Consider the following 20,424-nt stretch of genomic DNA (forward strand, 5'->3'; position numbering starts at 1 on the left):
TTAACCTCCTCTTACAACCGGAGTATGTTTGCTGGGCGTGGGGCCGTATTAATGTCCCGGGTTAAACACTGTAATTACTCACCTTTATTGTCCCTATAACCCAGCGCCATCCATCAGAGACTGACTGTGTTTGTGTGTCTTTCACAGAGAAGCTGACTGAATGCTGAATCAAAGAGGTAACTTTCAGCTCCTATCAGGTATCCGTGAGTGAGGAGAGAAGAGTAAATGAGGAAGGTAAAAGACATTTCTGTGGTCCGGGAGATAGAGAGGGTCATCCTTCAGAAGGACAGTCTCTGCTTCAATCCAGGCTAAAGACAAGTTTACATGGGTGAAATCCTAAACCTGAACCTCGTATTTCTCCCATCTGTCCCCAGAATCTGATCTCTATATACACCTAACAGAATATACTGTAACTTCTTGGTCCACAACCCAGAAAGTTGTGGCCTCATAACGACTCCAAACTGTTAAATGACTGTGATTTCCATCTCCTATTCCCAACAGAGATGCTATTTACATCTCACTATGTGATGATACATCGTACATCTTCCTATATGAGGACTGGCACCTTCACCACTGTTGATTTTTCCACAAATACGCAGAGGATAAAGAGGTTGCTGGGAGGCATTAGTCTGCTGACTCCCTCACAATCCTACTGTACGCCCTCTTGTAAACCATCAGCATTAAGAATACATTGTTCACATTTAAGAAAAATATGAATGGTTAGAAATTGTACATTTAACTATTTGTGTGTTGCAAGACGGATGCAATGTAGAGACTGGACCAGAACCAATCCACATGTAACATGAAAACAGAGCTGTTGCTGCTCTGAATCAAACCACAGATCATTTCTGACAAGGTTGTGATCCTTGAAACAACTCCATGATAGTAAAACATATCTCTTTTACTTCACAAAAACATCTACATAAAATGAAAATAAAGAAAAGTCAGAAATAAGTGCAAAAGAGCAGCACTTCATCCATTTAGTTTAACAGGTTTCCTAAAGTTTAGAACTTGCATGACTGTCATTGCTTTTATCGACACTATGGTTGACAGCATCCGTGCATCATCTGCCTCTACACATTACAGACACAGTGCAGGTTAAATATGAAGATAAACTCCTCATGTGCTGTCAGTGAAGGCCAGTCTTGTCTCTTAACTCCAAGTCTCAGTTGGTGGCTTTACTTTACCAAAAGGAGCTAATGCACTTTGAGAAACTTCATTAAAAATAGCTTTTGCAGTTAAATTAGAATATTGTGATAAAGTTCTTTATTTTTTGTAATGCAATTAAAAAAAACAAAAATGTCATACATTCTGGATTCATTACAAATCAACTGAAATATTGCAAGCCTTTTATTATTTTAAGATTAAGATTCCCAGAATATTCAAATTTTTTGAGATAGGATATTTGAGTTTTCTTAAGCTGTAAGCCATGATCAGCAATATTAAAATAATAAAAGGCTTGCAATATTTCAGTTGAATTGTAATGAATCCAGAATGTATGACATTTTTGCATTACAGAAAATAAAGGACTTTATCACAATATTCTAATTTTCTGAGACATTCCTGTATATTTAAGAAATGTAAAAGATCTTAATTTATTCAGTGCAGACAAATCTGTTACTTTCTGTATGAAAATTAAGTCAAATTATAAAACTGTAAAAAAATTAAATCTGAAAACAAACACTCTCTCAAAGCAACTCCATTATAATTTTATCATCGTCAAATCTCTATATGATCCAAGTTATTGAAAGCATTACCTCACAAATGTATGAAAACACAGAAGTGAAAGATTTTCTGCTACTTCTGAGTTAAAAATTGTATCAAAGTTTGATTACATATTAGCTTATCTAGTAGTTCTGTTTACAAAAAGAGTTTTCCAATTTCTGAAAATCATAAAGGTCCATTTCAGCTACAAAACACGATTAAAAACCCACTAAAAATCATCACAGCTCTTTCCTTGAGGCTCAACTGAATGTTGCGGGCCAGCTTTTACTTGAATGTCCAAGTTGCATCCTTTTAATCAATTTAAGAGTTTGAGCTAACATTACGTGCTTTTAGGGAACCGTTTTCATTGCTTTGGGGTGAGAAAAAGCTCTGCAATAAAAGAAGCAGACGACACTATGGGGCTACAAGTTTAAGTCCGGCTTGTGCTGAAAGAGTAATTCATCTCCACAATCCTTGAAAACTCCCTGAAGGTTCAAAGAAATAAAATAAAATTCAAGCACCACACCTTCGACAGACATTTCCTACTGTCAACAGCTCCACCTTGAGAAAAGCAGCCCTCAGAGGCATCCAAGGTTGGAGACAGAAAAACACGACTGGAGAGGCAGAGAGTGGAGAAAATGAGAGACGAGAAAGAAAGACCCAAATGAATGCTAACAAAACTGAATACAGTTCTCCAAGGCTGCTCAGATTGGATCAATTCAACAGTTATGAGTACTGTGAAGAGTGCTAAACATGCCGGATGATATGTGTGTGTGTATGTGTGTGGAAGGGTTTTCGCTGCATTTGTGGGTGTAGGAGTTTGAATTCAGTAAGTGAGGCCTTTTGTATTGGAAGGAATCCAGTTAAATGGAAGGACATGCAGATGTATGAATCCTCAGACCAAACCAATTGTTTACATGCAAGGTTGGATTCTGTAAGACGGACAATACAACAGATCACCTCACTGATAGACCGCTGAACAATAATATCCAGATCATTTCCTCTCTGTGACCTTCATATCTTCCCCATCTCTTTTGTGTGCTTGTCATTTTTGTGTTGTTTTTTTTTTTTTTAATTCGGTGTCTTGGATCATTGGAAATAAAGCTGTGAAGGCATTTTAGTCATACGTGTCCTCTTCTTTGAAGCTGCTTGAGTGGGATTCAAAAACCACATCTAAATCAATTAGCTGCTTCTTCCTAACAAAGCCGTCTACAAACTCAAGTCATTAGCCACTTTACCCTTTTATAACTGTAAAATTATAAAACTGTTGCCAAATAAAAGGAAGTTACAGCAAAAAGAAGAAGAAAACAACTACAAATGTCCCTCTCTTCTTTAAGGCTGTGATTAATACAATCGCCTACATCTGAACTGGAAATGTCTAACCAGTATGTCCATTTCTGAATCCTGTACTTTGAAGCTTTTCATGACCACATTGAGTCCGAATGTAGAAAAGAACCATGGACTTCCTCTTCATCACAACAATAACTGGACCAGACGAAGGCTAGAACGTTTCTGAGCCTTCTCAGGCCGGCCCACAACACCTCCCCATGGAGGCGTCCTAACCAAATGCCCACAAAATACTCAATTGGCTACAAATTGCTTCTCTCAATGTGGGAGGAGTCCACTCTGAGTATCTCCCTGATAACTGAACTTCTCACCTTTTCTAAGGGAATGTCCAACCATCCATGGGGATGATGAAGATCAATTTAGACTCTTGTATTCACCATCCTGCCCTTGTTTGAAGGAGGGAACAGATCGACTGGTAAACAGAGAGCCATGTCTTCTGGCTCAGCTCTCATCTCCCTATAATAAACCGGTTTAGTCCACACAACTCCAGATGCTTGTCTTATCTGTCAACTGATCTCCCGTTCTGTTCTTCACTCAATTAAGTGAACATAACCGGAGATACTCCTCTACTTGAGACAGCACCTCCATCCCATTCGAGAAAGGGCATTCCCCCCTAATGTGACTGACAATGTCAGGTCTCAGATTTGGAGGGGCTGATTCTACTCTCTGCTAAAAAAAACTGCTCCACAGTCTCATAAGCACAAAACAGATGTGATGGAGGGATGGCAGCCTGCTTCATCCTGGAACAGCCTTCTTGAGTGAGGGGATTACATTCCCTTATATGTTGCTGTTGTCGCTTCCCTTTAAATCAATCTGTCCATGATACTGTTAAAGACTGGTAGGCAAAAATTACAAAAAAGAAAGGATCAAACTTCCCAAAATGAGAGAAAATAAATAAATGTTATCAATGTACATTGCAGGCTGTCAACAATGCCATCTGTAATCCACATGTAGCTGTCCCTGGTGCTGTTTTAGGCCCTGCCTCCACCAATTCCACTGCTTCCTCCTCAAATCTGAACACTTTGCCTCTTTAAAACAAACCCAAGTTGTTTTATGCTCAGAGCAACCCAACGACATTCAGCACAGCTTCCTCTCTGATTTTTCCCGTCTCTAAATGCTGCTTTCTTCAAATAAAACCAGGATGATACATTTTCATCAGAATTTCACGCATCTTTCATAAAGACCTTCGATATTACTGGGGACTTCTGTGTGGCAAAAAAGAAAACCTGATGTCTTTTCTTCTGCTTCACAGATTAGTTTTGTACAGAAGCAGCAGAAGAAAACAGCTGTTCACGGAGCTAAAGCAAGTAATTAAGGTCAAATTATCTAGATGTTTAAGATTGATGCATCCTGTTATATTAAATAGTCTTAATATCTGGAAATTATCTCATAAACAGTTAGGTTATAAGATTGCCCTTTCTCCCTTTTCCCCAATTTGGAAGAATCCAAGTATTGCATGCTGTAAGGATGACACCTTTAAATTTTGGTATGATAAAGGTATCCAGGAATTCTGTCATTTGTTTGAAAATAGGACATTTCTTTCATTTGCTCAACTACAACGGAAATATGGATTGCCTTCTTCACACTTATATCGTTTTTTTTCAAATAAGACACGTAGTAAATAAGGAAAATGGTTCTCTTCAAGAACCCACACCATCAAAAATTGATATTATATTAAACAATAAGGAACAGAACAATGAAAAAAGTATATGTAAGATCTATAATATTTTTGTTGACTGTTCTGTTATAAATACAGACAATTTAAGATGTAGGTGGGAACAAGATCTCCATATTGATTTACAGAAAGAGGATTGGTCTTACATTTGTAGGCAAGTTCATAAATGTTCTTACAATTTAAGGCATAAACTAGCTATTTTTAAGATGATACACAGGATTTATTATACACCAGAGAAATTGCATAAAATGAACAGTGAGATGTCATTTCTATGCTGGCGTTGCAAGAAACAAAAAGGAACTTTTTTTCATATGTTTTGGTCATGTGATGCACTTTCCTTTTTTTGGAATTCTGTTACCAAGCTGATATCTCAATGTTTACGTGTAGTTGTCTCTTTGTCACCTCGTTTATGTCTTTTGGGAACTAGTATGTCAGACAAGTGGAACAAATATCAATGCAAATATATAGATCTTGCTATGTTGGCAGCCAGGAAATGTATAACCTTAAATTGGAAACAATCTAAACCCCCAGTATTAGCCCATTGGTGGAACGAACTCTCAAGCTACCTTACACTTGACAATATTTACTACAAGAGCAAAGGCAAATCCTCAGACTTTTTAAAAATATGGCAATCTCATACAGAATTTGATTTTAAGAAATCCGTAGGTAATTGTAAGGCATAGTGACAATGATAAGACCTGAGTGCAATGGTTTGTATTGTTTTGTTGTCGTGTTTGTTTTAGTTGGGTTTTCCCACCGTTTATGTCTGTTTTGTTAGGTATTTTTTGGTTTTGTTTTCATTGTGTTTTGAGGGTATATATTTGGGTATCATTTTTGTTCTTTAACGGACCAGCCCCAACTTAGGATAAGAAAGTAATGACATTTTGATAAGTCCCCTTCATCAAGAAGTAGGTAGGAATATTATTTAACTATTTAATTATTATTTCAGTCATTGATAGAACAGATAGGGTAGTACTATCTGGTATTCTCAATTAGTGCATTGAGTAGAATTTTTGGTTAGTATATTTGGCATGATTATAGCACTATGAAATATGTTTTGGTATGTATGGACTTTGACCCTTTTTTTTTTTTCTTTTTTTTTTAATTTTTGGAAATTGAGTTGTGGGGGTTTGTGTTCTATGTATCTAAGGTATACCCCTCTTTTTGTGTCTGAAAATTATAAAAATACAATAAAAAAAAAAAAAAAAAAAAAAAAAAAAAAAAGATTGATGCATTTGTCAACATGTAAAACTCCAGAACGCAATGAAACAAACCAGAAACTTACCAAATATTTTAACACTGTTATGATTGTGTCTCTTCAGTAGATTAAGTCTTAATTAAGCCACTTAATATGCAATAAAGAAAAAGAATACTTAGAACTCCAATTTATAATCTCCCGCAAAAAGAAAAAAAGACAATTTTCTTGTTTAATTAAATAAACTTTACAGTGTGGCAAATACAAATCAGGTCCAAAGACTATGATATTATCGTATTAAACTGATGCACCTTTTGTGGTTTAGTCCGTCCACGGATTCTACAAGTATATCGCTAGTAATTATTATAAAAGCCTCTGTGTTACTTTGAGTGTGTGTTTGTAACTTTGTGAGCTTGTAAATAAAAACAAGCTTAAAACCAGTAAAGAGCTTCTGTTGAATATACTGGAATTTACATCTGGCGTTCTTCTGCGTCTGGACCGGCCGTAATTATCCGTATAATGATCTAACCCTGGGGGGAAAGGGGATCTGCCAACACACACACACACACACACACACACACACACACACACACACACACACACACACACACACACACACACACACACACACACACACACACACACACACACACACACACACACACACACACACACACACACACACACACACACACACACACACACACACACACACACACACACACACACACACACACACACACACACACACACACACACAGAAAATCAACCCAAATTGGACTCCTGGTATAAAAAAGAAGCAATGTCAGACTGTCATGCACTAATCAGACTCTTTCCTCTCATGACCAGCTAGTTTACTCACTTTGATTAAAGCAGAATCATAAAAATAAATATTCAGAAGTTAACATGGGTATAGCCTTTAACTATTTGGCTCAAGCCACTTCAACAGTTGGCAATAATCCCTCAGTAAAACTGAGATTATATTGGTAAAAGACCATTGACAAATATGATCATTATGCATATTGAAGGAATATTAATTAATCTGCTGTATCAAACCAGTGATCCATGTTTGTACATCTTAGAGCTTCTTTTTTGTTTGTTCCACTTCTAAACATTACACTTTACCGCTGCTAAACTCAGATGACATAGGTTAGGACTGATAAATAATCTGATCCATAAGAAACTATTTTCACTGATTTCATGTCACACGTGAATCAGGGGCCGCTAAGCAACTAATCAATACAAGGTTCTGAAGACGATGAGAGCAAAAAACTGAAATTGATGGGGGAAGCTGATGGAGGGCAGGGCATTTTTTTTTTTTTTGTCAACTTCTGTAAATCAGCTGCTCTTGGCAAAGACAAAAGTGACAGAAAACCCAAACGTTGCAGCTGGTTGTCCTCTCGGCCTGGAAGAGGAGCATGCAAACTAATCAGATTAGTGCGTATCTGCACTTGTAAGAGAAGACAGTCAGCAGAGTCCCACGTTCAGACCCTGCCAATGTGGAAGAAGCTTTGACCTCTCTTCTGCTCCGTGGTGATTGTGGCCCGTTTAGAGAACATGAACCTGACTGGGATGAGCAGCAGAGTCAAGCTGAAGTTTGCAGCAGAGACAAACCTAACACACAATCCTGGTGACATCAGTGTTCAGACCAGCAGCAATGGACCACTAAGGCAGCGAACCATAGAGGGTGTCACAACGGTGACATTAGACCAGAGGTGTCAAAAGTATTCACATTCATTACTCAGGTAGAAGTATAGATACTAGAGTTTAAAAATACTCCTGTAGAAGTTGAAGTATCAACTCAAGATTTTTACTCAAGTAGAAGTATAAAAGTACTGGTTTCAAAACTACTTAAAATTATAAAAGTAAAAGTAATGTAGGGGGAAAAAACCATTAAGGACAAAAGCCATTGAAAATGAATGCATCTTAGTATAATGCAAATATATTAAAGAACCATATATGTGTACTATTGAGCATTAACATGTGTTTCAGAGAGCAGAAGATATGATGACTAGTTGCCTATAAGTATTGTAATGGTGCAAAAAGTCAAACTTCAGAGGCATGTTATCATTTATCCTAACCTTTATTGGAATGTACATCCAAGTTTAGTTGCAGGAATCTGAGGGAACGGATGTAAGAACAAAACTGGACAAGAACATCTGAAACAACCACAACCAAATTCACTCAATCCGGATGGAGCAATTTAACTGGATAGTTTTTTTTTAAAGGCCGAAATGAAATAGAGTAACGAGGCTGTTTTTAAAATGTAAAAGTAAAAAGTCGTTTGAAAAATAATTACTCCAGTGAAGTATAGATAACCAAAATTTCGACTTAAGTAAGGTAACGAAGTATTTGTACTTCGTTACTTGACACCTCTGCACCTCTGCAGTGTTTCCCAACCCTGGTCCTCAAGGCCCACTGTCCTGCATGTTTTAGATGTTTCCCTTCATCATCACACCTGATTCTAATTAATGGTCCTAATTAGCTTGTCATCAAGGCCTGCACAATTCCGTTGATGACACAGCCAATTGTATCACGGTGTGCTGAAGCAGGGAAACATCTAAAACATGCAGGACAGTGGGCCTTGAGGACCGAGGTTGGGAAACACTGCATTAGACGATTATCTGCAGCTCGTCTGCAATCATATCAATCATTTCTGAGTTTTATTGACCTAGACACCACAACACACCATGCACATGCCAACACTGCAGAGGTATCCATTCAGCACATCATGATCAACTTAACATGGTTGCAAACATCCCTCCAAGGCCAGCCAAGGCAGCAGGGAGGAAGGAACAAGAGAAACAAAAGAAAGCTTTGAGACTGTGGTTACCATTCCTTGCAAATCCAAGACATATACATAGGGTTGCCACCTTTCAGAAATAGAAATAAGGGACGCCCTGATTTCAGCAGCGCAGGAGCCAAAAAAAAAAGCCCCAAAACTTCTAAACTGAATAAAAATGTGTTTATTTTATATGAAAAAACAAAATGCTTTGATTTAAAGTTTAAAGTGCTTTAATAGCATTGAACTTGCATGACTGTAGAGACACAACCATACTAGCAACTGAAATAGCCTCCTATGCTACGTATGTCCATATCAGCCAAGATGTATAATATAGCCTACAGGTGAAGAATATGGTGTAAAAGTTCATTTATTTCAATAATTCAACTAGAATATGGTGTAAAGGTTAATTTATTTCAATAATTCAACTAGAATATGGTGTAAAAGTGAACTTATTTCAATAATTTAACTAGAATATGGTGTAAAAGTTAATTTATTTCAATAATTCAACTAGAATATGGTGTAAAGGTTAATTTATTTCAATAATTCAACTAGAATATGGTGTAAAAGTTAATGAAAATACGGTACAAATCGTGTCCCGTATTAGTTCAATACGGGACGCAACATTTTTTTCTCAAATAAAGGACAATTCCGTATTTTACGGGACGGGTGGCAACATACAAGTTTGATTTCAAAAAGTCTTTAAAAAGGATCTTTGCAGAGTTAAAACAACAGTCTATGAGCAGATAGACTACTATAAATCACTATACATTTCTCTTTTAACCCTCTGACAGGACTCAAACATGGACACAGCCCCTTGTGCCCATCAGACTACAAAACATGTTAACAGCGTTTCAATCAGAGCAATAAAAGCCAGAGCACATGGGGTTAAAACTTGGAAAGCACGGCGACAAACTGACACAAACTGACAGCCACGGCGGGCCATGTGAGCACCAAGACAGAAACCAAACCAGCACTTTTAAAAACAAGCAAAATACTGAGAGTTAATGTATTTGACTCACAGTTGATGTCCACTCTCATGAAGATCTCATGTTCGCTTATTGCAGCGCGGATACCCTAATTACTCCTGGGCAAAACTAAAACTTTTATACTTTAATACGTAAAACTTGAATAATTTGCGGATTAGTACCAGAATTTTTTTTTTTGTGTTTGTTTGTTTTTTTTAGAAAGTCCTCGCATCGCCATATACGTGTCTGGATGTGAAAGTTTGATAGTCTTTAATCAAGTGGTTCCAACTTTCACCTGCGTCGCTTCCGTGTGTCTGCAATGCACCTTTTGACCGCTGTAATTGGATAACACGAGGTGGCCGTTACAACCAAGAGGGGCGCTGTTTCACCCTTTTCAAATCAGAACAAAAAAAATTGAATGTGATACAACGAGGATTTAAATTCACTTAAATTGACAAGATTCAAGTAAAATAGAAGTATTTTGTCAACATAATACGTAAATGGCTGTATAAGCATATTTATCTTGAATCGTTTTATTATTAAAGATACAACATTGAGACTGTGGTAGTTTATCACATATGCAGTGAATTATTGTCTTGACTCTTGAACATGCTATCTGGATGTGTTTAAATGTCTAAAAATATAATTTTCCAAGAGTAATTTTTTTTTTAAATTGAATACCTGGGTCAAACAAAGAGTACAAAGGCATTACTATTCTTATGTGAAATTTTGTTCTCAGACATATTCTTTACATCTTTCATCTTTTAATATACACCTTACGTAGTCATTTGTGGCTCAGTTTGAGACGGAGAATTCTGCAGTGACCTTGAAAGAATAATTTGTGTCTATACTCTACAAAACACCTATAACCCCTTCAGATTGTCGTCTGCTAACTAGATGCCTTTAAGCTTAAATTGAACCGAATGGTATTGTGTTTGATTGTATAGTGAGTGAGTGAATTGACAAGAGTGACAAAGAGATGACAGATGCAAGTTTCTGCACAATTTCTCTCATTTAGACAAGAGACGGACCCTGAAGATGGTAGAAAATGTGAAGAAAGAACACGAGGGGTTAAAAGCAACACAGAAAAATTAACCTTTTATTTTGGCATACACCACAAGATAAAGATAGATGTTAAAACTTTCCTTGCTTGGTGAGTCAGCATGCATCCATTCTGAAAATATTTCCCTTTAAAAGCCAAACTGCAGCTAACAAAAGAGCAGCTAAGATAAAAAAAAAAAAAAAAAAAAGAAGAAAGGAGTCCTAAACAATCAGAAGCAAATAACAGCAATTTCACGGCTAATTCGTAGATTTCACGTATGGATGCACCCATTGCCTCCCTCCATTTAATGCTGTGAATAGTCTTACAGGCTGACTTTGCAGCCAGCAGACCGCACTGCATGTGGAGGGTCTCACCGTTTTATGATTTTAGCCTCATCTGAGTGCTGTATTTATGAGTCAAAGGCGTGCAGACACAAACTTGTAATTAAGAGTGTCAAAAGGATTAAAGATAAAAAGGTAATTGCAGAGTATTGAGTCCACATTCAAAATTGTGAAATAAAAAATATGAGGTTAAGAAGTTTGACAACTGGTACAGTAACTTCCTCCAGTCTCCTGCTTGTCTTAATTAATGATATTTTGTAGGGATCAATGTTAGATAAATATTGTTGACAGCTATGGACTGCACAGGTACGAGGATTTTCGAGCCTTTATGAAAAAGGTAGTAGTTTCTCCAGATTTCCAGACATTTACATCAGCTCTCTTGATTAACTTCTGGCAGGAGGACTGTAAGTGTCCTACCGAAATGTACATTAAAACCTGAATTCATAATTAAAATGTACTTCCAGGAAGACGACGGCAGCTTGAAATCACCTGTTGCTTTCAGAGCTCCAAAACAGGTAAGTATGGCTCTAGGTTATAAAGAAAAATGAAGCCATTTAACATAGTTCTAGATGACATTTAAGAGGTGAAGAAGAAGGTGGAAAAGACATACACCACACAAATTTTTATATTTTCTACAATACTTTAAAAAGTCACCATTAAAAGAATTGCAAAGTAGACGTGTTTCATGTTCAATACATTTAATAAAAATGGCAGCAGGAATCTTGGGGTGTTTTGCTCTCATTTTGCAAAGACCGAATGGTCAAAACATGTTAACTTATTAAAAAATATTAAATTAAATTCCCACCTGGAGAGGGTGCAACATGCACGATTAAAATGCCCTGCCAAATCTCACCATCTTTTCATCTGTGCAGGTTTTTTCTTCCCTCCCTTTTTTCCATGATTTTACCTCTGGCTGTCTTGCCCTAGATATTTCTCCATCCTTGTCAGACACACTCGCAGGTCTCATCTGCTGCCAGCTGTAGAGGAGAGGACGTGGAGATCAGCACAGATGAGAAGTGAAAAGGGTGACGGGAAACCAATCGATTCCCAAACCTCCATCCTAATCTTGTTGACGGCCTCAGATGGCGCAGACAGTCGCCCTGGAGCGGCTTTTGGGGAACATTTGCAATGTGAAAATTCTGATTCAACCATTTCTCAAGTATCTTTTCTCAAGTATATTTTCCAACAAAACTGCCAGTTTGGAACAACATGCATGTGTACAGGTTGTTACAGCCGGAAGCTCTGCACTTTGTGGCTGTTTTTTCATCCCTCACCTTGTCCGTTTATAAATCTTCAGGTGTGTTGTATTTTACAACTCTTACAGCTTAAGGAAATATCCCACATCTAGTACTCTACTGCCTCCTTGTGGCTGTTTCTGGTACTGCAACCATATGAACCATCCAAATCAGGGGAAAAAAAAATTCAACCTTTTTTTTTTTCTTGCTCCATAATTTCAATTCTGGCCTTTATTTTCAAGCAAATGTACAATAGTTTGCCAGTGATAGCTAAAGACAGATTGGCAAACATACACAAGTAAATTCTTGATATGACTCTGTTAAAAACTGTATACAAAAAGACCCCAAAAACTGTACATTGACATAACTACATCAATATATTGTTCATATATTCGAGTGTACAACATTTTATAGATACCACCGATTATAGACATATATATGACTATAAAATAATACATTGCCAAAGAGAACCAATGACATTCTGTGTGAAGGCTGTCAGTTTAGGGAAGATCGGGACAGACGGGGACGAGAGGAACGGGTACAATAAGACCTTAAACTTCACCATTAACGGCTTCGACGGTTTCTACAGCAAAGTGTCGATTCTCACACAGACGGCTGGGAGCCGAGGTGTGTCTGAACATCAGCCAACACCACAGAAATCCATTTTCGTGTAAAGCTATGCATACATACATAGAAACAGATACATAGTGTTTTATCTCAACTTAGTCTGGATTTTAGAAAGACTCAAATATTGTCTCCCAAAATAAGAAAGAAAAGGTATCACAGTCTCTAATGTACATACAAAGTATTACAGTGACTGTAGATTCATGATTTTTTTGTAAAGTTGTGGCTTTGTGCCAATACTAGCTTCCAAGGAACGACTGCAATCATAACAAAAGTAAGTGATGTTTAAATCTAAAGCTTCACCTTCTTGCCTGATACTTCTTTTAAAGCCTCTCTATGCAACAAATGCCAATTGTGACCACGTGGGGGCAGCATGTCACAAGAAAGTTAACCGTCAGTCCAGTGGCGTAAGACACAAAGAAGTGCACCTCTAGTGTCAGAACGTGGTATTGCAAGACATGCTAAACTTTAGCACAGTATTATCAAGTGGCGCTCATCTCAACACTGTGGAGATAAACACCCCCTTGTGGTCGGACATGGTATTGCTACAAAGAGTGCCTTTAAATTCAGAATAAAATAAACCAGTTTTGACTATCTTCACATTGAGAAATGTGTTAATCCTTGGTTGGTGCCTTTCAAATCCCATTTTAAGATCCAGTAATATTCTTTTTTTTTTCTTCCTCTGCAAATTAATCACATATTAATGTAACACGGTTACTGGTCAGTGCTTATAGGCCACATTTGTTGCAGTCTGTTCTCTAACAGGCAAGGCAATGTTCCAACAGTTGGATTATATTCATCCTCGGAGGTACGTGACCCAGTGGTTATACTTGGGAGTGAACTGGCTTATTAAAAATAAATGAAAAATAAAAATAAAAACTATCATCCAGCTTTAACATGACAGCTTCCTCGCCGCTTTCAGACATCACATTTCAGTTTAGGTTTAAAATGATTAGGATTACTTGCGTATCAAATGTTATTTAGCCGGCAGGGTTTTAGATGACAGCCAAACGTCCAATGAAGACCAGTGTGAATTCAGACACTCAACTTTCTTCGAAGTTCTGAATTTGGTTGTTTAAGACTTTTATTTAAAGTGCTTAAACAAGCACATAATCTCTCAGGGATACTTTTTAAAGGAGTTTCTGTTGATGAAGAGTGATTTTGTCTTTGTTTCAGTTGTTCAGAGATAAAAAGGATCTAATCTCAGTGTCCATCAGTATAAGAGCCCCTTGGCTTTACTGTTCAGTCGAAATAAATGTTGAAAACAAAACAGTTAGCTGGGGATGTCAAAGAAAAGAAAGTATACAAAGGATATATAAATAAAAAACATTCCAGTTTGTAACAGTAATGGACCACAGATTTTACACCTTGAACCAAAAACACAATAGAAATAACTCATAGACAAACTCCCTCATGGACATTTATAAAACATCTTCAAGAAAAATAGGTATTACACGTAAGTCATTTAATTTCTTTTTTGGTGCAAGTGGTAATAATTTGTTCATTCGACTGATAATCATTTCTATTTGTTCAGATTTTTTTTTTAACAATGTAACCTGCGCAAGCACTAATGATCTTTTCACTAGCGTCGACATCCATCATCTGTAGAGCCTTAGTACCATGCAAGTACTCACTAATACTAGTGACTTCACCATAAAGCAAACACAGAGACTTCAGTTCAAACATCTACATGTATACGTTTCATAAACTAGCACAAGGCACCTAAAGTAAAGCAGCTATAAGTATCTCTACTGTAGCAGCAACAAGGCTTTGGTTCATAGAAGTGCTATTACAAAGAGTCCAGGACAGCGTGTCTGCTCTGTCTCATAACGGATGGGAGGGTGAGCTGATGGAGGAGTGGTCGAGAAGATGCGGGAGGGGTCAGATGAGAGGAAGATGATGATGATACAGGTGGAGGTGATTGTAGCGGAAGTAGGAAACTCCTCAAGAATGAGAGAGAGAGAGAAAGCTAGAAAATAAGAAGAAAGTGGACAAGTGTTGAAAGAGAAAGGTGAGAAAATTAAAAGACTGCACATGAAGGCCTCTTCTTAGTGTAGACACTCATTACATCATCATAAGGCTTTTAAAACATAGAAGCATTTAACTATTAAAAGTTGTAGTCCGTATGAACTGCAGAACATATCTAACACTTTCCTAAATGAAAGAGCCTCCTGTTATTTTATTTCCATTAAAAGTATTTTTGCTATGAATTATGGCCTCTTTTAATGCAAAGTGTTAACAGTTTTTTAAAACTGATCACTTATATTTACCGGAATTTATTCTCTTTAAAAGGGTGCAAGTGCTTTTATCCTGGGATACGCCTCAATGTTGTAAATATATTAATAGTTTATTAATTTTATGAATAGTGAACATTTGTGCAAATATTTAAACATGTATATGACCAAAGGTAACAACAAGGTCTGGTGTAATTAAATCATTTTAAATATAGATATAATGCAATGTTTTTGTGCTTATTGTAGATGCCAAAAATGATCATATCTGCCATCAACCCCCGAGTTTGATAAAGAGGTATAACCGTTCTCTCTAAATCCAATAATCCAGTCCGACAAAACCAGATTAGTTGAATCCTTTTTTTTAAGCAGAATTTGTTATTTTGCCAAAGTGCCACAACCTGGCTGCAGTTATCCTGTCCTAAGAAGCCACAGGGCTGCCAACTATGGCCAGCTTTGTGAGTGTGCGGTCATCAGATGACGACGATGATAACTTTAGGCCAAATGCAGGATGCACAGAGAACAATATTTACCCCATTGAAAGTTTGAGGTTGCTAAAACTGTTGGCGTATCACCTTAAAAGACTTAAAGGACTTGAAAGATATCCTGTCTTGTGCTTGTGCTGCTCTGGTCCATGAATGAATGTTTTTTGTTCTCTATTTTTGCTTCTGTTTTCTCCCAGAAATCAATCTCAGCTCGATGAATTTCTAAAACGTGTCTGGAGGAGGTTGACAGGTGTGTGTTTAGCATCTGTTTGGCTTATAAAAAGAGAGGGGCACATTTAACCAAAACGTGAATTACATTTAAAGTAAATCTTTTGCTATTTTCAAACTACGCTCGTCATAACTGCCCAACCCGACATAGGTAGGACTAAATCTTGTGTTGCAAAGAAAATTACAACTTCAGAAAATGACAGGTTTGTATTTTTATATTACATGATAACATGACAACATGTCTCCTGTATTTGTAAAAGGATACTTCTGACAACAGAATTACAGCTGTTATGATTTCTTTGCATAGAGAGAAATGCAAATTTGTGCATGTTTTTACCAGTAAATGTGTATAGTCAGTACACTAATGTCAGAAAGCTCTTTACTTAAAGGCAATAAATAGTTTGGGGCACTTACAAATAAGAGGAATGGCTTTCTTGTTTTAAAATCTCATTACTAAAGGACATACAGTATTTTAAATGTTTTTTTGTTTGTTTTTGTTAAGTGCTTCTACTTAACCAATACATTCTACATTCAGTGTAGCGACTGCTTTAATCTTTTAGGAAACATACTGATTAAATATAATATATATCCTATATATGATCAAATATATAGGAGGTTATACTTTCAGTTTCTTTGGTAAAGGATTTTAGTGAAAAATCATGTTTTAATAAAGGCAACATTAAGGCTACAGATACTGTATGAAGTCATCATTTGCCATTTCTACAAAACAATCACTAAATAATGAACCGTAAGGAAAGATTGTATGTGTGTATTATATATGCTGAAGGATACTAGATATAAATACTGTAGCAATGAATACAAACAAACACATCCTTCTAACATTCACTCACATAGATCTATCCCAAACACGCTATACTACCTACAGCTAAGGAAAGCTTAATGTGGATTTAAAGTTGGCTTTTTTTTTCTTTTTCCTTCATCATATAATCAACAAGGAAAAAAGAGCCAACTGAGTTTTCCGACATTCATGCTTTCCTCCTCTACTCCATGCCTTCTTACAATGTTGATCAGACCCGCAGAGTCCTAGGGAGTGTTTCTGGATAATAAGTTTGCACACAGGCAACACCAGTTATTCCTAAAAAGAGGCAGGTCAGACAGAGAGGAGACAGAGAGAGATGGTTGAATAAGAAAATGTTTGGTCAGACAGATGGAAATGACACCTCATCATTATCATCATCAATTCCAGTCACAACAAATTAAATTAAAACAAACAAAAAAAAAAGTACACTTCAGCTGCTGCTAAAGGCAGAGAGATGTAAAAGAACAGTGCACACATTCGTAGTGCAAAATCACAGCTCTCGAGTCTGTGTCTTTTTCTTTTTCCGGTGACATCAACACAATAAGCCCTTTGCAAGTTACGGTGGTAAATTTAGGCTTTGTGGCCGGACTCCTTTGCTGATCTGTCCCAAAGTTATTTGTGCCACACTTGCCTGGGAGCAGTGTGAACTCCTAAAATGAACTACCTGGTAAAAGCAGCACAGTTCTCACTGTGACTCCGGTTGTCAGTAATGGAAAGTATCCCGTTACTTTTGGAAGACCTTACTTCCAAACAATACATCTGAGTCACGCTTGTTCGGTTTAGCTCCAAATACAGCAGATGTCCTTGCATTTGATATTAGTACATTAACAAGAAAATTGCAAAAAACAAATAAATTAGACTGAGGTCTCAGGCCCTGCCTCGCTGTAGGCATTCGCCGGGATATAGCGGCAGGAGCCATCCGCAAATCGGAGGAGGGGACTGAAGGTGCTGTAGTCTGGCGTTCTTTGCCAGCGTGTGAACATGACTTTCTTGTTAAAGGGTTCAGACCTTCGGGGGTTCAGCTCGTTCCTTTGGTTTTCTGAGCCTCGCCGGTGCCTGCCAGCCTTGGGTGGGGCGTGGAGAGACGCCAGAGGGGTGAACTCCGACAGCTGGCCCTTGTAGAGTTTGTCAGCATTCTGTATTAGTATTTAAAAAAAAGAGGGAGGAAAAGGAAAGGGAGTTAGGAAGTATTTCAAAAGGAAACATGGCAGTATTGGTGGAAAGCCGCAAAGGGCTCTGAGAAGGCAGGTGGAGGCGACACGGTTGTCCCAGCAGGCCAGAGTTCAAATCTTGGACACATCTTTTACATATATGCTGGGAATTCTTGATTTTGATGCATTTTGTCTTATTTTAAACAATTGCTGGAGATGCTGAACAGCCTGGATCGGTATTTTTATGCCATGCAGCTGGATCCCAGCGGCTATGCAGCATAAACCAGGACAAATCTGCACGATCACCTTTTTTTTTTTTTTTTTTTTAAGCACTGGCCAGCTGTGATTGTGTCTTATCCACACAAAATTCAAACCAAAGCATGTTAAATATGCCAGGTATGATCTGTACTTGCTTTACAAAAGTAAACCATGCAAATGTAAACAAGACTTCTGAACATGCATGAAAAACCAGTCCAACACCGAATCCCTTCTGCTTCTGCAGCCCCGACATGGGCCACTAGATGGCGATAAAGCTCCATGTAAGCAGACACCCACTCACCGTCCTCATGTTTGTCAGTTTAAAATCCCCAGACTCAAACCGGAGAAACCACACACCTCTGGCAAAGTCAACCCATTCTCAGGCAAAAGCAAGGTGTGCATGTTACCGTGCTGAAGCCCGCTAGGCCTCTGTGACAGCGACTCCTTCTAGTAATGAGTCAGAACTCTGGGAGGCCAGGGCTCCTTTCATAACTCTCACATGCTGCGAACACATACACATATACATTCGGAGACAAACATATTAAGGAGTTATCATCATCATTGTTAAAGGAAGACTTATTTCGAAGGCCATGCATCACATTAAATTCAAACATAAATGCATAGAAATGTAGTCAGCCAGGCAAGTAACTCCATGCAAATGAGCAGAAGAGCCAAATTAACAGGGGATGCAGAGAGAGAGGGATTCTATAAAACATGACATCAGGAAAGGCAGGGGGTCACCTCCGGGAGGGCAGGGTTAAAAACTGATTCTGCTGGAGGTCTGAGACAGCATAAAGATGGTGGAAGGCTCGGAGGCAAGGCACCGACGCTTAGTCTGGCACGGAGGAGAACCGGGGGTGGACGGGGAAGGATGGTGGAGGAATCAGGAGGTCAGAGAGAAGTGGAAAAAGGTGAGGGAAGAGTTAAATAGCTCTTAAATTCTGTCATAAATTTCAAAATGACTTATTATAAAAGCTTGTGAGAGTGGCAACAGGAAGTCATTCAGCTTCCCAAGAGAGGCTGCTTTATTACAAAGAAGTCCAAAATCTCCATCTCCACTGCTTTCAGCAGTCTAGTTATTAGTTTACCACGACAGCAGTTACCAGAGATGATGGGAAATGGAGAAACGCTGAAAGCAGAAGTTGAAACCTCACTGCAAACAGAAAATCAAATTCTGCAGTGTCCATGTCGTCACGCACAGCTACTGGCTTCTAGCATCAGGATTTGTGAGGAGCCTAATTTCCACTTATAAAACTGTTTTATTTAGCATCTCATGGAGGGTTTCGGCACAAGTTTTCGACAACATTGTGTTGACAGACCTAACACTGTTGAAATTAAGCTTTTCACAGAGTTGTGCCATGTCTATAGCTTGTGTAATATTTGCATTAATACTCAGTTCGCCAACATATTCTCAAATATTTACCTTTTACTGAGTGTTTATGAAATGCCAATGCATCTCTATCGATTAATTAATGTCAGCGTTAGCAGAACAGTCACTCCAGACATTGTGGAGGGGCGACATACGAGTTTCATTCTTCATTAATAAAACATACTGAGTGCTAGTTGCTAAAAATAACTATTGTACTTATCGAAGAAATAAAGGAGCACTGCACACAGACAGACTCTTACGGACTCACATCCAACAAAGCAGGGACGTAGCCAAACCCAGCGTACATCTGCTGACCACAGTTATCAGTTAGACTTGTTATACCTTTCATTGAGTTAATTATGTATATGGTGTAAACATTAGTAGAGTGCAAGCAAATCTGTTAAACAAACATCGGTATAAGTATGTGGCGTGTCATCAGTCCTCATACACAATGTCTCAATTACAGTATCCCCCCAAAATATTCATACTAACTTGAAAAACTAGCATTTACAAGAATTAGGAACGACTACTTCAGTACTTATACTACTAATCTTCCTAAACAAGTACTAAACAGAAGTCTGGATCCATGTTTGTGTGCCCACCCACCTGTATGCGTTCAGTCGTGGTGGGCCACAGAGCCCTGCAGATCACTTTCTTCACCACATCTGGCAGCAGACTGGCTGTTATCAGCAGGATTATACTGAGCCAGGCTGGACCGCTGGACAGCATCTGCATGAACACGTAATACATCCTCTGGTAGTTGAGGAAAGGCCTATGGGTGAGAAGAAAAAAGGGGTAAAACAAACAACAAAAAACAACTTCAACATGCAAATTCATTGAGATATTTGTTCAAAGCGCACCAGATAATTCCACCCCACAAGAGAGAGAAGACCACAAAGAAGACCAGTGAGCCCCAGATGACAAAATGGTTGATCCATGTCCAGTAATGCGTGTCCAGAACCAACTGCA

General features: G+C 38.0%; 1 protein-coding gene across 7 annotated transcripts in view; it reads right to left on the reverse strand.

The window, feature by feature from the left end:
* Positions 1 to 11,891: 11,891 nt before the first annotated feature.
* The window catches only part of atp11a (ATPase phospholipid transporting 11A), a 49,872-nt gene continuing 41,339 nt past the window's right edge, over positions 11,892 to 20,424 (reverse strand). For 2 of the 7 annotated variants that reach the window (XM_061716136.1, XM_061716135.1), the window contains 4 exons: positions 20,316 to 20,419; positions 20,062 to 20,227; positions 18,828 to 18,921; positions 17,690 to 17,813 (listed from right to left, as the gene is read on the reverse strand). In XM_061716136.1, coding sequence (XP_061572120.1) covers positions 18,844 to 18,921; positions 20,062 to 20,227; positions 20,316 to 20,419 — 348 coding nt within the window. In that variant the 3' untranslated portion in view covers positions 17,690 to 17,813; positions 18,828 to 18,843. Of the gene's footprint in view, positions 17,814 to 18,493; positions 18,589 to 18,827; positions 18,922 to 20,061; positions 20,228 to 20,315; positions 20,420 to 20,424 lie in introns of all 7 variants that reach the window. The other 5 variants (XM_061716130.1, XM_061716129.1, XM_061716131.1 and 2 more) reach the window with 4 other exon arrangements.

This window comes from Cololabis saira, chromosome 24 (genome assembly GCF_033807715.1).
Source record: "Cololabis saira isolate AMF1-May2022 chromosome 24, fColSai1.1, whole genome shotgun sequence".
Classification (NCBI taxonomy): domain Eukaryota; kingdom Metazoa; phylum Chordata; class Actinopteri; order Beloniformes; family Belonidae; genus Cololabis; species Cololabis saira.